This window comes from Leopardus geoffroyi, chromosome D1, assembly GCF_018350155.1.
Source record: "Leopardus geoffroyi isolate Oge1 chromosome D1, O.geoffroyi_Oge1_pat1.0, whole genome shotgun sequence".
Lineage (NCBI taxonomy): Eukaryota > Metazoa > Chordata > Mammalia > Carnivora > Felidae > Leopardus > Leopardus geoffroyi.
The window spans coordinates 20974372-20989571 of NC_059329.1; the positions used below are offsets into that span (position 1 = coordinate 20974372).

Here is a 15200-nt window from a genome sequence, read left to right on the forward strand (position 1 = left end):
CTAAGAAATGCTTTAAGAAGGATGGTGGTTGGGAGAGAATTCATGCAGCATAAGAATCAGTTCAATGTCTACTAAGTGGCTCTATTTATTATCTTTCATTATAAAACAGAGAAAACATGAAAACAGACATACAATATATTTAAAAATCTAGTGAGGTTAAGTGGTAGGTCAATTCAGAGTACATTTAATTTCAATATCTTGGAAGCGGAAAATGAGAATTTGTTCTAAGAAATGGAGAATCAAACTTTGCCCAGCAAAGCTTTAGATTTTCTCATTTATTCTTCACAGAGAAGCCTCTCTTGTGAAATATATTCCAAAGGGTTGATTTTACATCCTTATTCCTCAGGCTGTAGATTAGTGGGTTCAGCGTGGGGGTAACAAGATTGTTCACTATCTGAATTATTGCGCCAAGCAAGGCACTGGGATTGGGCTGTAGGTAGATGATGATTACCGGTCCATAAGCACAAAGAATTGCAGTGAGGTGGGCACTGCAGGTGGAGAAGGCTCTTTGCCTGCCCTCTGCTGAGCGAATTTTTGATACGGAGATCCCAATGCGAGTGTAGGAAACAAGGATGAGAAAAAAGCAAACGAGAGACAAAAGACCAACATTTGTAAAACCAACCCTCTGGGCTAGAGCTATATCACCACAGGCCAGAGGTAAGACGGCAGGTATATCACAGAAGTAGTAGCCCACCTGGTTAGAGTCACAGTAGGGCAACTGGAAGGTGAGGGAGGTTAGAATAATGGCGTGAACACAGCCACCCGTCCAGGTCCCTGTGGCCAAGATGGAGCAGACCCTGCGGTTCATGATGACCATGTATCTCAAAGGATAACATATGGCAACAAAGCGGTCATAGGCCATCACTGTGTACAGGAAACAATCAGTGCAGCCCAGGAAGTGGTAGAAGAAGACCTGGGACACACAGCCCTGAAAAGAGATACCCCGACTCTGCCCTGAAAGGTATAACAGCATCTTGGGAACAGTGGTTGAAGAGAAGCCCAGGTCAAGCATGGAGAGATTTCCCAAGAAAAAATACATAGGAGTGTGAAGCCGAGAGGAGGAGATGATAGCTGTGAGGATGAGCACATTTCCCAAGAGAGTACACAAATATAATGACAAGAACAGGAAAAAAAGGACAGTCTCTAGGCCCTCTGTCTCCGGGATTCCAAGCAGGATGAATTCAGTTACCGTTGTGTGATTTCTCATTTTTATGGAAGAATCAACTCTTGGGTGTCTGTGGAAAGAAATCTGTGGTTAAATTTAATATGTATATAAATGAGCTGTGTGTAAGTCAGTGAACTGGAAAAGGAGCCCAATGGTCTAGAAGAGTAGTGCTAGAATTGTCTTCATCTGCTGGCTTCTCTCCAAACTGGGCATCTCTCTGCAGTGCAGTTTCTATTTAAAGGTGCCCCTTGGGGCGCTGGGGTGGCTCAGTCCGTTAAGCGTCCGACTTCAGCTCAAGTCACGATCTTGCGGTCTGTGAGTTCGAGCCCCGCGTCGGGCTCTGGGCTAATGGCTGAGAGCCTGGAGCCTACTTCCGATTCTGTGTCTCCCTCTCTCTCTGCCCCTGCCCCGTTCATGCTCTGTCTCTCTCTGTCTCAAAAATAAATAAAACGTTTAAAAAAAAAAACGGTGTCCCTTATTACAATATCACCAAGAAGCCTTACATGACCGGTCTCCTATCTTCCATTCTTTATGCACACTACTAAATTGCATTGATACCAGTGCTACTTTGCGATTCTAAAAGGACAAATATGAAGGCTCAATGTCTTTATGACAAACAAGGTCCAATTCAAGGTTCTTACATTGATCTAAGACAATCTGGTTACATTAACTCTCCCCAAAATCATTTATAAGCCATACATACAAAAGATACAGAGTCTTTCTTACATGGTCTCCCTAGGTATAAGGTCAACAATGGGAAACTCTCCAAAAGAAGGGTCTGAGATAGCTCTTAATGAACAAAAGATTATATTTAACAGGGTTCACATCCTCTGGATTTTAGAGCAATCGAGTAACTGGTAGCCTCCATTTCAGTCTCCAAAGTCTATCTCATCTAACCAGACCCAAGCTAAGCAATAGCTTGGTTTCATGGCAGTAGAAGACACAGGGGTAGTAGAGGTTCCTCTCCAGCTTCCATGTTTAAATTTTTTTTTTTTCAACGTTTATTTATTTTTGGGACAGAGAGAGACAGAGCATGAACGGGGGAGGGGCAGAGAGAGAGGGAGACACAGAATCGGAAACAGGCTCCAGGCTCTGAGCCATCAGCCCAGAGCCCGACGCGGGGCTTGAACTCACGGACCGCGAGATGGTGGCCTGGCTGAAGTTGGACGCTTAACCGACTGCGCCACCCAGGCGCCCCCTTTTTTTTTTTTTCCAACTTCCATGTTTAAAAAAAAAACAACTTATATCTTTTCAACTTGTTTTAACTTTTCCAATGCAGTGATATCCTTAAATTATAGATCAATTCATGAATGCTATTCCCTAAGATCTTTATCACTTAAAAAAAAAATTTTTTTTTTTTTTTGATGATTGTGAAGGGAAGGAGGCAGTGAGATCTAAAATAAGAGAAGTGAAGGGCAAACTTTGGGCACTTACATGGCAAACAGGGAACAAAACTGGCTGGTTCTATTGAATGCTGTTTTCCTTTCCTTCTCCAGCAGAAGGAAAGAGCCCTCCCCTGCTAAATTCCCATCTTTCTGTAGTCTGCAGGTGGCTATCCTGAATTCTTCTCTTTTCAGTCACTTTTTAATAGAATGTCACAAATCTAAATGCACTTTAACTCCCTCACGGAAATTTCCTCTCTGACTCCAGAAACTGTGATCATTCCCAAACGCAGGAGATTTTAAATACCTTTGTCTTCCTTTGGGTATTAACCCCCCAAGTCAGGGATCCTATTGAGTAAGAGAGCAGTTAATTACTTGGTCTAATTGGACCTTAGAAATGAGAGAGAAGGGGTGGGGAGGGAAGAAAAGTGAGTAAAGAGGAAATCTTTTATGATTTCTGTTGTAAAATATGCTTCAGTGGAATAATAATTAAATTCATTTGGTGCCAATATCACATATTTTGTATGCATATTTATGTATTTACGACTCTTTTATATGTATGTGTTATTTTAATACACAAATTCTGTTATTTTACTGCACTGCCTGATAGGATTGACTTATTGAATGCAACAGGAACTGGGGTAGCCCAGAGAATTAAACAAACGAGTAAAAAATGTAGCTCACGGAAGGTTGGGAACTAGGGCAGCTCTGGGGCCCACGGCAGTAAGAATTTTGGAGCAGTCACAGGGCACCGCCACCAGATGACTCAGCCTCAGCTGCCTTTTGCTTCCACGTGCCTCAGCTCCAGATTCGAGTCTGATTTTCTTGGTTGGGTCACACGCCTAGCTCTGTGGTCACGGTACAGGGTACAGTGGAATTGGGCAGTTCTCCAAAGGGTAGCGGAAAAGCTTATTGCCAGGAAAAAGGGGGAAGAAGAATGTAAGAGGCCAAGAGAAAGTTCAGCTATTACTGGAAGCATCTGTCTTACATCACTTGGCATCTGTTTAAGCTTCCAAGTTAAATTCCTTGTGTACTTAAGAGTGTTTTTTTTGGGGGGGGAGGCGGGGGATGGCTTATCAAATTCTTTGCTAAATGCACTCATTCATTTGCTTATTTGTGCATACATGGATTCATCTGTTCCAACAAATACCAATTATGACAGGAAGGGCATCAATTATTTGTCAGGAGAGCCAGAAAGGTCAGGGAAGGGGTGGCTAGACATAGCCCCTCTGCTCAAAATACTTAAGAGTCTGAGAGGCAAAGAGTCTTATTTTAACCTCATAAAACTCTGATGAAGTCTTCTATAGATGAAGAAAATGAAGATCCAAGAACAACTCATGGAGCTTACTCTGAAAGGAACTGGGGGGCACCTGGTTGGCTCAGTCAGTTAAGTGTCCGACTCTTGGTTTCGGCTCAAGTCACAATCTCATGGTTCGTGAGATTTTTTTTTAAATTAATTAATTAATTAATTGAAATTTATTGTCAAATTGGTTTCCATAAAACACCCAGTGCTCATCCCAAAAGCTGCCCTCCTCAATACCCTCCCTCCCACCCCCCATCAACCCTCAGTTTGTTCTCAGTTTTTAAGAGTCTCTTATGCTTTGGCTCTCTCCCGCTCTAACCTCTTTTTTTTTCCCTTCCCCTCCCCCATGGGTTTCTGTTAAGTTTCTCAGGATCCACCTAAGAGTGAAAACATATGGTATCTGTCTTTCTCTGTATGGCTTACTTCACTTAGCATAACACTTTCCACTTCCATCCATGTTGCTACAAAGGGCCATATTTCATTCTTTCTCATTGCCCTGTAGTACTCCATTGTGTATATAAACCACAATTTCTTTATCCATTCATCAGTTGATGGACATTTTGGCTCTTTCCATAATTTGGCTATTGTTGAGAGTGCTGCTATAAACATTGGGGTACAAGTGCCCCTATGCATCATCACTCCTGTATCCCTTGGGTAAATTCCTAGCAGTGCTATTGCTGGGTCATAGGGTAGGTCTATTTTTAATTTTTTGAGGAACCTCCACACTGTTTTCCAGAGTGGCTGCACCAATTTGCATTCCCACCAACAGTGCAAGAGTCTGTTCATGTGCAACAGTGAAGTGTCTGTTCATGTTTTCTGCCCATTTCTTCACTGGATTATTTGTTTTTTGGGTCTGGAGTTTGGTGAGCTCTTTATAGATTTTGGATACTAGCCCTTCATGGTTCATGAGATTAAGCCCCACGTCAGGCTCTGTCTGCACTGACAGTGCAGAGCCTGCTTGGAATTCTCTCTCTCTCTCTCTCTCTCTCTCTCTCTCTCTGCCTCTCCTCTGCTCTCTCTTTCTGTCTCTCAAAATAAATACACAAATTTTGAAAGGAACTGGGATTTGGCCTATTCTCTAGGACTTTTGGCCATAGAGATTTCAGTGTTTAAGGAGTGTTTAGGTAGATCTACTACACCTCTGGAATTTTGATATAAAAAGTAAACTTAATGTTTTTGTTGCACATGATAAAAGGATGTAAAAGTTCATAATTCTACCATTTTATTTGTTCTTGTCTTTAATGTTTTGAAGACAAAATAGTCTGTACAAATAAAAAAGATGGTAAATACACTTTTGAGTAGAAAGTGAAATACCGTTACATTTACCTTGGTCTGGTAACAATTTATTCGGGGAAGATACGTGTCATGGACCATCTTTAGTCCATGATTTAGAATTATCCAACCTGATTTAGAATTAAGGTGACATGTGCTACATTAATATCATGGTCACAGTGAAAATACAAATGGTCTACATTCCCAAAAGGTCAGCCGTTTTCAGCTATAATACTTATTACAGGACAGTGATGAGATCTCAGTAGGGTAGACTTTAATAAAATAACTCTGAAAGCTTTCTTATTTTTGTTTACACTTTCCTCCAGAAACTGCAAAGATGTTCCAGAATTATCATAAGCAACAAAGGTACAATTGCAAGTTATTTTTATCTGCATTGTTAAGCAAATGGTTTGGTTTTTATAATAATAAATTGTCATTTAAGCCACTAAGTTTAGTGGTTGTATTTTGGGTAGCAATAAATAATGGAAACATTAATTTTTGGCATTGAGACTGAACCTGGAAAGGCAGCTTTCATTCAGTCTTCGTTTGTTTTGTTTTTTGTTTTTTAAATTTTTATTTGAATTCCAGTTAGTTTCAGATGTACAGTATAGTAATTCAGCACTTCTGTACATCACCCTGTGTTCATCGCAAGTGTCCTCTTTAATTCCCATTACCAATTTAACCCATCTCTTCACCCACCTCCCCTCTGGTAAACATCAGTGTGTTCTCTATAGTTAAGAGTCTGTTCCTTGATTTGTCTCTCTCTCTTATTTTTTCCCTTTTCTTGTTTATTTTTTTCTTAAATTCCACATATGAGTGAGATTATATGGTACTTGTATTTCTCTGACTGGCTTATTTCACTTAGCATTATATTCTCTAGCTCCATCCATGTCACTGCAAATAGCAAGATTTCACTTTTTTTTTTTTTTTTTTTCAACGTTTATTTATTTTTTTGGGACAGAGAGAGATAGAGCATGAACGGGGGAGGGGCAGAGAGAGAGGGAGACACAGAATCGGAAACAGGCTCCAGGCTCTGAGCCATCAGCCCAGAGCCCGACGCGGGGCTCGAACTCACGGACCGCGAGATCGTGACCTGGCTGAAGTCGGACGCTTAACCGACTGCGCCACCCAGGCGCCCCGATTTCACTCTTTTTTATGGCTGAGTAATATTCCATTTGTGTGTGTGTGCGCGCATGTGTGTGTGTGTATCTCACATCTTCTTTACCCATTTATTTATTAATGGACACTTGGGTTGCTTCCATATCTTGGTTATTGTAAATAAAGCTGCTATGAACACAAGGGTCAGTCATTCTTTTTTTTTTTTTTAAATCTTCACTGAGCTGCAATTGACAAATAAAAACTGTATATATTTAAGTTGTATGATTGGATGTTTTGATGTACATATACATTGTAAAATGATCACCACAAAGCTAATCAACATATCCATCACCTCTCTCTTTCTTCCTTGCCTCTTTTCTCTCTCTCTTTTCTTTCTTTCTTTCTTTCTTCCTTTCTTTCTTTCTTTCTTTTTTCTCTCTTTCTTTCTTTCTTTCTGTTTGTGGCAAGAACATTTAAAACCTACATCTTAGCAAATTTCAAGTATTCAATACAGGATTGTTAATTACAGTCATTATGCTGTACAATACATTTCTAGAACTTCTTCATCTCATTGGGGCACCTTGGTGGCTCAGTCCAGTAAGCATCCAACTCTTGATTTTGGCTCAGGTCTTGATCTCATGGTTCTCAAGCCCGGTGTCCGCCTCTGCCCCGGCAGTGTGGAGTCTACTTGGGATTCTCTTTCTCTCTCTCTCTCTGCCTCTCCTCCACTTGTATGCTCTCTCTCTCTCTCTCTCAAAACAAACAAACAAACAAACAAACATTAAAATAAGAAAGACTCTCTCTCTCTCCCTTTGCCCCTCTCCACCGCTTGTGTGCTCTTTCTCTACAATGAAAAAAAAAGCAAGCAAAAATAATAGTAAAAAAAAATCTAAACTAAACAAGAAGTTGAGATAAGAAAGGGTTGACAGAGGAAAGAAAGCCATGTAAAAAAAATTAGAAGTTTCAATGAAGTCATTTATTCACTCCTGAAAAATTAAGAAGCAGCTGCCATGATGTGCTAAAATCGCTATGTTCTGGTGAACAGGAATTGGCCTTGGTCTCTGCCCTCAAAGAGCTTACGGTCTAGTAAAAGAAGAAAGGCATTAATCAAACAATCATACATATAAGTTATAAATATTTAAGGTGGCAAATTCTAGGAAGAAAAGTTCAATTGGGTTGAAAAGTTCTAAAGGAGAGTGTTTGTGTTCACCCATGTCCCTCCTTCCTGTCAGTAAATGGGTGTGCACATCATGATTTGTAGCTAGGTGCTGTTCCCTGAAGGTCCAGATGGATATCCCTGGGAAAATGTTATCTGATCTTCCACCTGAAGAGCGAGTAAGAGTGCAGGAAGGGGAAGGCACAGCATGGTGGAGGCCGGGATGGAGCATGTGCAAAAGCTTTGGAAGGGGGACACAGCCATTTGAAGAACTCAAGGAAAGAGGAAAATAATTGTGAGGTAAAGCTTGAGAAGCCAAACAGCAATTACTCAGGGCCCAGCCGGTCACTGTAAAGGTAATGGTCTCTCTATGAGGAGCTTTAAGAAATGCTAAGATGGGGGCACCTGGGTGGTTCAGTCGGTTGGAAGTCAGACTTCAGCTGAGGTAGTGATCTCACGGTTCATGAGTTCGAGCCCCCAGTGGGACTTGCTGCTGTCAGCCTGTCAGCACGGAGCCTGCTTCAGATCCTCCTCTTTCTCTGCCTCCCCCACCTCACATTCTCTCTATCTCAAAAAATAAATAAAACATTAAAAACAAAAACCCAAAGAGGGTCTTCGGCAGCATTACATTTGAGTATATTATGGGAGAGAGGGAATAAGAAGAGATAGTTCTAGCTGTCAGAGGGAGCTAGAATACACCGAGGAAGATAAATAAGGAAGATCCTTGCACTACAGAATTTGAGATACTTGGTCAGGAAAAAAGGAGAAAAGCCAGTCACAAAGTCAGAGATGCTACTAAGAACGTATGTGGATTAATGCCCTGCTTTAGCCTAATCTGATGACGTTAGAACAGAACTTCATCTTTTGCCTGTACCTGAATGTACCCTGAGAACCAGACTTGGATTCTGATCATCATCAGATAAAGCACCCCCCCCTCCCCCCAGCCATAGGTATCTTCTGGGAACACTCAGAAGATTAGAATCAACAGAGGATAGTAACTAATGAGGATGAGAAACATAGAACCACACTCTATGGGATTAGAACATTTTATTACAAATTAGTTTGGGGCACAATTTATAAACAACATAATACACATTACACCATTGGTTTTAGAAATGAATGTCTAGTTTTTCCTCAAAAGTAATTGTTCTTTTTTTTCCCCTTAAAATTTCTGGCATGAATAATTAACCTTCCTTGATCCCATAATGAGGTCTTTTTTTTTTTTTTTTTATCTGTTTTCTCTTGAAAATAGCTCTTAAAAAAAAATAAATGTCACAATCTCATTGAAAAATCATGAGAGTGATGCAGAAGCATAAAGAAGAAAGTGGAAATAACTCAAAATTGGATTACCCATTTTTAATACTTGGGTGAACACTCTTTCATCCATTTACACACAGATAATTTATATGAAGATAAAAAAATTAGGTGTAAGTATTCACAATCTGTTTGTTGCTTCCATCTGCTATATGGAAGCCTTTGTCATATTCCCTGAGCCTTTGTTTTATAAAACCAGTGTATTGGGTAAGGGGAGGGCTAGAGAAGCTAGGAAAGAAAGATTCATGAAAGAAAAGGTACAGCGTGACTTATGGAAAAGAAAAGGAAGAGTCACAGGTGGCTAAAAGAAGGGATTTTTGGGGGCTTGAAGACAGGAATAAGAAATGATGTGGGGTAGCTCTCATACATCAGAAATATTAAAAGGAAAAAAGCAAGAGTAAGATTTTTGGGGGGATGTGTGTGTGTACAAGGTCAAACATTTATTTTCCCAGTTTCTGCAAAATTGCTAGATTGTGTACAGCTGTGTGAGGATGTGAGCTAGAATCCTAGGTTTATCCACAAGCAAACTGTGTGACTTAGGGAAACTTACTTGACATCCCTAAACCTTGTTTCATCTGTGAAATGGTCTCCGCATTCTTAACGCAGATAAGGTAGAGAATGTATATAAAGCAATTGCATAGTGCTAGGTAAGGGTTAAGGACTCAGGGAGTAGTGACTACAGGCACATCCCCTGAAGGACAACTTAGGCTACATGTCTTCTCTGCCCACACCAAACTGAGATGTTAAACAATCAAACTGTGATTTGAGAGGGTTCAGAAGTGTCTGTAGTTACAAGACAAGGGAGAGAACTAGCAAACTCAAAAACCACAGGAAATGTGAAAAAAGGATAAGCAGATGTATTTTTCAATTGTGGTAAACTACACACTGCATAAAATTTGCTATCTTTACCCTTTTTAAAATTTTTAAAAATGTTTTATTTATTTTTGAGAGAGAGAGAGAGAGAGAGAGAGAGAACGAGTAGGGCAGGGGCAGAGAGAGAGGGAGATACAGAATCCAAAGGAGGCTCCAGGCTGTGAGCTGTCAGCACAGAGCCCAACGTGGGGCTTGAACTTGTGAACCGTGAGATCATGACCTGAGCTGAAGTCGGACGCTTCACTGACTGAGATTCCCAGGCACCCCATCTTTACCGTTTTTAAGTGCAGTTCAGTAGTGTTAAGTATTTTTGTTCTGGTGCGCCATCAATCTCCAAAACTTTTTGCAAAACTTGTTGTCAACCTGAGACTCTATATCCATTAAACAACTACCCATTTTCCCCTCTCCCAGCCTTTGGAAACCACCATTCTCTTTTCTTTTTCTGTTGATTTGACTACTCTAAATACCTCGTATAACTGGAATCACATGGTATTTGCCTTTCTGTGACTGGCATATTTCACTTAAAATAATGTTCTCAAAGTTTATCCAGGCTGTAGCACATGTCAGAATTTCCTTGCTTATTCAGTCTGAGCAATATTCCATGTATGTATATATCACGTTGTGTTTATCCATTCACCATCGGAATCCTTATACTGCACCTTAAGTCATTTATCTACACTTAAATGGGCTTCATTTTGTCCTTTTTGTTTTATGCCTTTTGTAAGGGCAGTAATATATTTTTTTATTTAGGATTTTCACTTTTTTTTTTTTTGCTTTGTTTTAATGCTTTCAAGTAGGATGGGAAGCTTTGTGAATAAGAATGGAATATAAAAACTTCAAATCACCAAAATGTCATGAAAACTAAGGGCTGTTGTGTCTGTGAGATCTCCAGCAAATAACACCCTTATTTCTCCTTAGATTCTGGAAAAAAAATTGAAAAATAATGATCAACTCCAGTATTATTGGAGACCAAGCTGGAAAATGGAACTTGGTGGGAGAACCAGATGATCTTGGTGATTGAATCTCATAATTAGGCCTTCTTCTCCTCAAACAACACAGGACAGGAAGAAGGCCTTCCCCACCTTTTCATACTAAGGAGTAACATTGGCAGGATGGGGTAGAAGGAAAACCAGAACAATAGGAGTTAATAGGCGTTAATAGGAGTTAATAGTTAATAGGAGTTAATAGACCCAAGCCCGGCTTGGGTCTTGGCCTGGCTTTACCACGTAACTAGATGTGTTACAAAGGGCAAGACAACGATCGCTATTTCTCAGCACCACTATCTGCATATGGGAGAATGGATAGTGACAGAATAAAGAGAGATAGTAGTAAAGTCAACATGTGAACATGACCTATGCCAGGGAATATTTTCCCAGTTATTTATCGAACATTTTCTATGCATCATGAGCACTGGAGAGAGGTAATAAGGATGAGCAAATTGCCAAGCAGGACTTTTAGGGAGTCATGTAAAAAAGGGATTAAGAGTAGGGGCTTTGAGTTACCTGGATCTGAGTTCGAGGTCTGCTTTACTGCTTATTGTGCAAACTTGAGTCCACTACTTGAGGTCTCTAATCCTCAAAACCTTTTTTTTTCTTTCTATACAATGGGAAATTTACTGTATGGGGTGATGCGAAGATTAGATAAGATAATACTGTGAAATGCTCATCATGGTGCCTGCAGAGCAGATCATGCTCAACATGTGTCATTACTATTCTTAGCAACATGGAGGAACAGAAAATGTTTATAGGCAGAAAAGAGGAATGTTCCAAATGCAGCAAGAGAAATTAAGTGAAGGGTGATTTAGCCTGGAGATGGACTATTGAGGGGTGCTTCTTGGACCACCACCGATCCTCACTATCCTCAACAAGGCAAACTTGGTTGCATTATGAAGATAAGAAGTCTGTCTCCAGCTGCTTGCTATGCCCCATGGAGTCCTTACCCAGGAATAAGGCACTGAGGATAATATTAGGGGGATAATTTTGGGGGCCCCAAGTGTTACAGAGACATGCATAGAAAATCTTATTAGGGAAACAAAATATAACACTTTCAAGGAAGCATTTTCTATTATCTTCTTATTTATTTAAGAGGAGGAAATAAGTAGATGATGTTGAGACAAAAATTTCCAAAATCCATTTAAGAAACCCATAGTTTATGCCAGAGAAATAAATACTACATTGTAGAACACTCTTTTCAGGGATCTCTTCACTTCCCTGTTTCTTAAGGAATAGATTAACAAGTTCAGCATGGGTGAGACAATATTATTTAATATTTGCACCACAGCACCAAGCAAGGGGTTGGGTGAGGGCTGCAGATAGATGATGATTACAGGTCCATAGGCACAGAGGATTGCGGTGAGGTGGGCACTGCAGGTAGAGAAAGCTTTCTGCCCGCCCTCTGCTGATCGGATTCTCAGAATGGCAATCCCAATGCGTGTGTAGGAGATACAGACACTGAACCAAAGCATTAAAGCCAGAAAACCAACATTAGTGGAGCCCACTTTCTGGGCCAGGGAGCTGTCAGTACAAGCCAGGGGTAAGACAGCAGGAATGTCACAGAAGAAGTACTCCACCCGGTTGGAGCCACAGTAGGTTAACCGAAAGGTGAAGGAGGTCAGGATGGTGGCGTGGAGACAACCCGCCAGCCAGGCTGCCATGACTAAGCTGACACAGACCTCAGTGGGTGACAGATGGCCACAAAGCGGTCATAGCCATCACAGAATAGAGACAACCTTCGCTAGACCCCGGGAAATGGTAGAAGAAATGCTGTGCAGCACAGCCCTTATAAGAAAGGGCTTAGCTCTGGCCAGAGAGATAAAATAGCATCCTGGGACAGGTTACAGATGGGAACAACGTGTCGAAAATAGATAGGCGTCCCAGAAAGAAATACATGGGGGTGTGAAGGGTAGAGGAAGAAACAATTGCTGTAAGGATGAGTAAATTGCCAAGCAGGGTGAAGAGGTAAGCAAATGAGAAGATGACAAATAGCACAGTCTCCAGTCCCTCTGTCTGAGGTATTCCCAGGGGAATAAACTCATGGAACTCTGTGTGATTCCTCGTGTTCCCGGAGCAGAGGTCTGGATAGAGATAAGACGGTGAAAGTATGAACGTGGACGATGACTCAAGGCAGACACGATACCAGGACATTCATCACCATCAATCTTTGTTTATTTAAAATTTTTTTAAAGGATTTCATTTTTAAGTAATCTCTACACCTAATATGGGGCTCAAACTTACAACCCTGAGATCAAGACTCACATGCTTTACTGACTGAGCCAGCCAGGTGGCCCAAGCTTTGTTTAAACATAAATATGATGCTGAAATTAAGAATTAGGCTTCTGCCAAAGACATTTAGAGGAAAGTGAAGCAAATAGAGTGCATGCTTTTATGTCACAGGATGTCATCGTCCTTAATGAACATACGAAACATTACTATGGTGAAATAGTGGATGGGCTAAGAGAACAAAGAGCTCAATATTGAACAGATGAACATAATTTAACTAACATCCACAGTCAATTGTACAATAATACATGCCCTAAAATAGACTAACCTGGAAGCCACTTCCTCCTGATTTCTTTTCAAAACATGTCTACAGTTGATCAAAGACACGGTCAAATACCCTAAATATTCATCAAAGGTTAATGTGGGCACCCACACCTTTGACGACAATAATCGATTGCAATTCAGTACAATGTGCATTAGAATTTGAATTGTATTAGTATTATTCTAATTGAATACATTCCGTAGTTTGAGAATTTTCTTATTTAGCAATGTTCATTTGACTGAAAAGAAACTATCAGTGATAAATCTGGATGTGATCCTGGGGTTTTAAATTGTCTAAAGATTAGTAGCTAAGTTGTATTATGTAGAAGGTAGGTTTTAGTAAAGTTATATCACCCATAAAGATGTAGATACGGATATTTAATCTTTGCTAACAACTGGAATTTTTGACTCCTTAGTACAACAAAAGGATTTCAATCCCGCGACTGTTTTGTGTTTTCTGCTTTTTAAAATTTTTAATTTTTATTTTTTTCTGGTAAGAAAACTTACAATGGGATCTACTTTCTTAACAGATTTTTAAGTGTACAATACAGTATTATTAACTGTAAGCACGATGTTGTACAGCAGATATCTAGAGTTTATTCATTTTGCCTTACTGAAACTCTATACCCTTGGTTCTGTCCCCATTTTCTCTCTCATCCTTACCCCTGGCAACCACCATTCTGCACTCTGCTTCTATGTGTGTAACTATTTGTTTTATTTTAAAGGAAAAAGTCACAGAACAGAATATGTTGAGAATAGGAATTGCCACCAGGGTGTGCTGTGGTCAGCTATCTGTTACAAAGCTAGGATTCAAAGGTGCTTGTGAATTGTCCATAAAGGCATGCATGATACTCTCACTTTCAGTTTTGACTTTCGTGATTCAATGGAGATCCGAAGTATATGAAAATTGTGTAATTATAATTTCCTGACTTCCAATTATAATTCCTGATTGATTTCTTCAATCGTCTTCTATAATTAATAGTTACTAATTGATAATTTTATCTTCTAAAAAAATTGGAAGTGGTAAGATAGGTTAATACTATTCATATATACAAAAGAAATTCCAAAGGAACTGAATTTAGGTTCTATTAGACTGTAAATCCCCTGAGAGTAAGCATCATAATTTGTCATTAAATCCACAATACTTATCACAGTGCTAGTAAAGAGTTGGCATTTAAGTATTTGTTAGATAAGTAACTGAATGAAAAGTTGGAAATTATTTTATAGACATACTTCGAGTATAAGCTTCATGAAGAGATTGTGTCTATTCTTGTTCAGCACTATATCTCTAGAACTTAGAAAATAGTAGCATCCAGGAAGTGTGTTTATTTGAATAGGGTTTTAGAATGCTCTGAAATGATTCCTTTTGTTTTTAGACTACTTTAGGCCTTTTTTTATTAATCCTGGAAAGCAATGGCTACAGCGAGCCTCCTGTTAGCTTGAGAGTCCATGCCTAACGAAAGGAATTTAGGTGCACATCAAAATGTAGGGTATCTAATTTCTGAACTAGAAGAGATAAGATGAGCCTTGAATATCTTCATAATTGCTGATGACTCATTATTGTCTCTTGTTGGGGGGAAAAGCATGTACTTGACAGGTGGAAGGGAGAGCTAAGGAAGAATGGACCTTCCTGAAGAGAAGGAAAAGGAATAAGTCATGATTGGTGGTGCTTTTCTATCAGTGAATAGGAAGAGGGGAAAGTGAGGAGGTGGCCATACTCTTTTCTTTGATTTTTTTTAATGTTTATTGTTTATTTTTGAGAGGAAGAGACAGAGAATGAGTGGGGTAGGGGCAGAGAGGGGGGGGGGCACAGAATCCAAATCAGGCTCCAGGCTCTGAGCTGTCAGCACAGAGCCTGAGATGGGGCTGAAACCCACCAACCTGAGCCAAAGTCAGACACTTGACCAGCTGAGCCACCCAGGCGCCCCATACTCTTTGCTTTGAAAGGGAATGGTGTGATGTTGCACACATCATTTTTTGTTTCCCATTGGCCAGAACTCGGTCATAATGTCATACCTAGCTTTAAGGGAGGCTAGGAAATGTCTTTATTCTGAAAGACCGTAGACTTGGTTAAACTTGGGCTAAACTTGAGAATTGA

The 15200-nt window shown here is 40.1% G+C and overlaps 2 protein-coding genes across 2 annotated transcripts; both read right to left on the reverse strand.

The window, feature by feature from the left end:
- Positions 1 to 271: 271 nt before the first annotated feature.
- LOC123602379 (putative olfactory receptor 10D4) lies at positions 272 to 1210 on the reverse strand. The gene has a single exon (XM_045486888.1). It carries the CDS (start codon positions 1205 to 1207, stop codon positions 272 to 274), a length of 936 nt encoding a protein of 311 aa, XP_045342844.1. The 5' UTR covers positions 1208 to 1210.
- Positions 1211 to 11712: 10502 nt separating this feature from the next.
- Positions 11713 to 12706, reverse strand: LOC123602213 (olfactory receptor 148-like). The gene is given in 3 exon segments (XM_045486560.1): positions 11713 to 12236; positions 12239 to 12271; positions 12274 to 12706. Coding segments are annotated over 3 exon segments (990 nt in total).
- Between the last annotated feature and the right edge of the window lie 2494 nt (positions 12707 to 15200).

Coding starts and splice junctions, on each gene's coding strand:
- LOC123602379 (XM_045486888.1), bottom strand. CDS start 1,207: ATGAGAAATCACACAACGGTAACTGAATTCATCCTGCTTGGAATCCCG.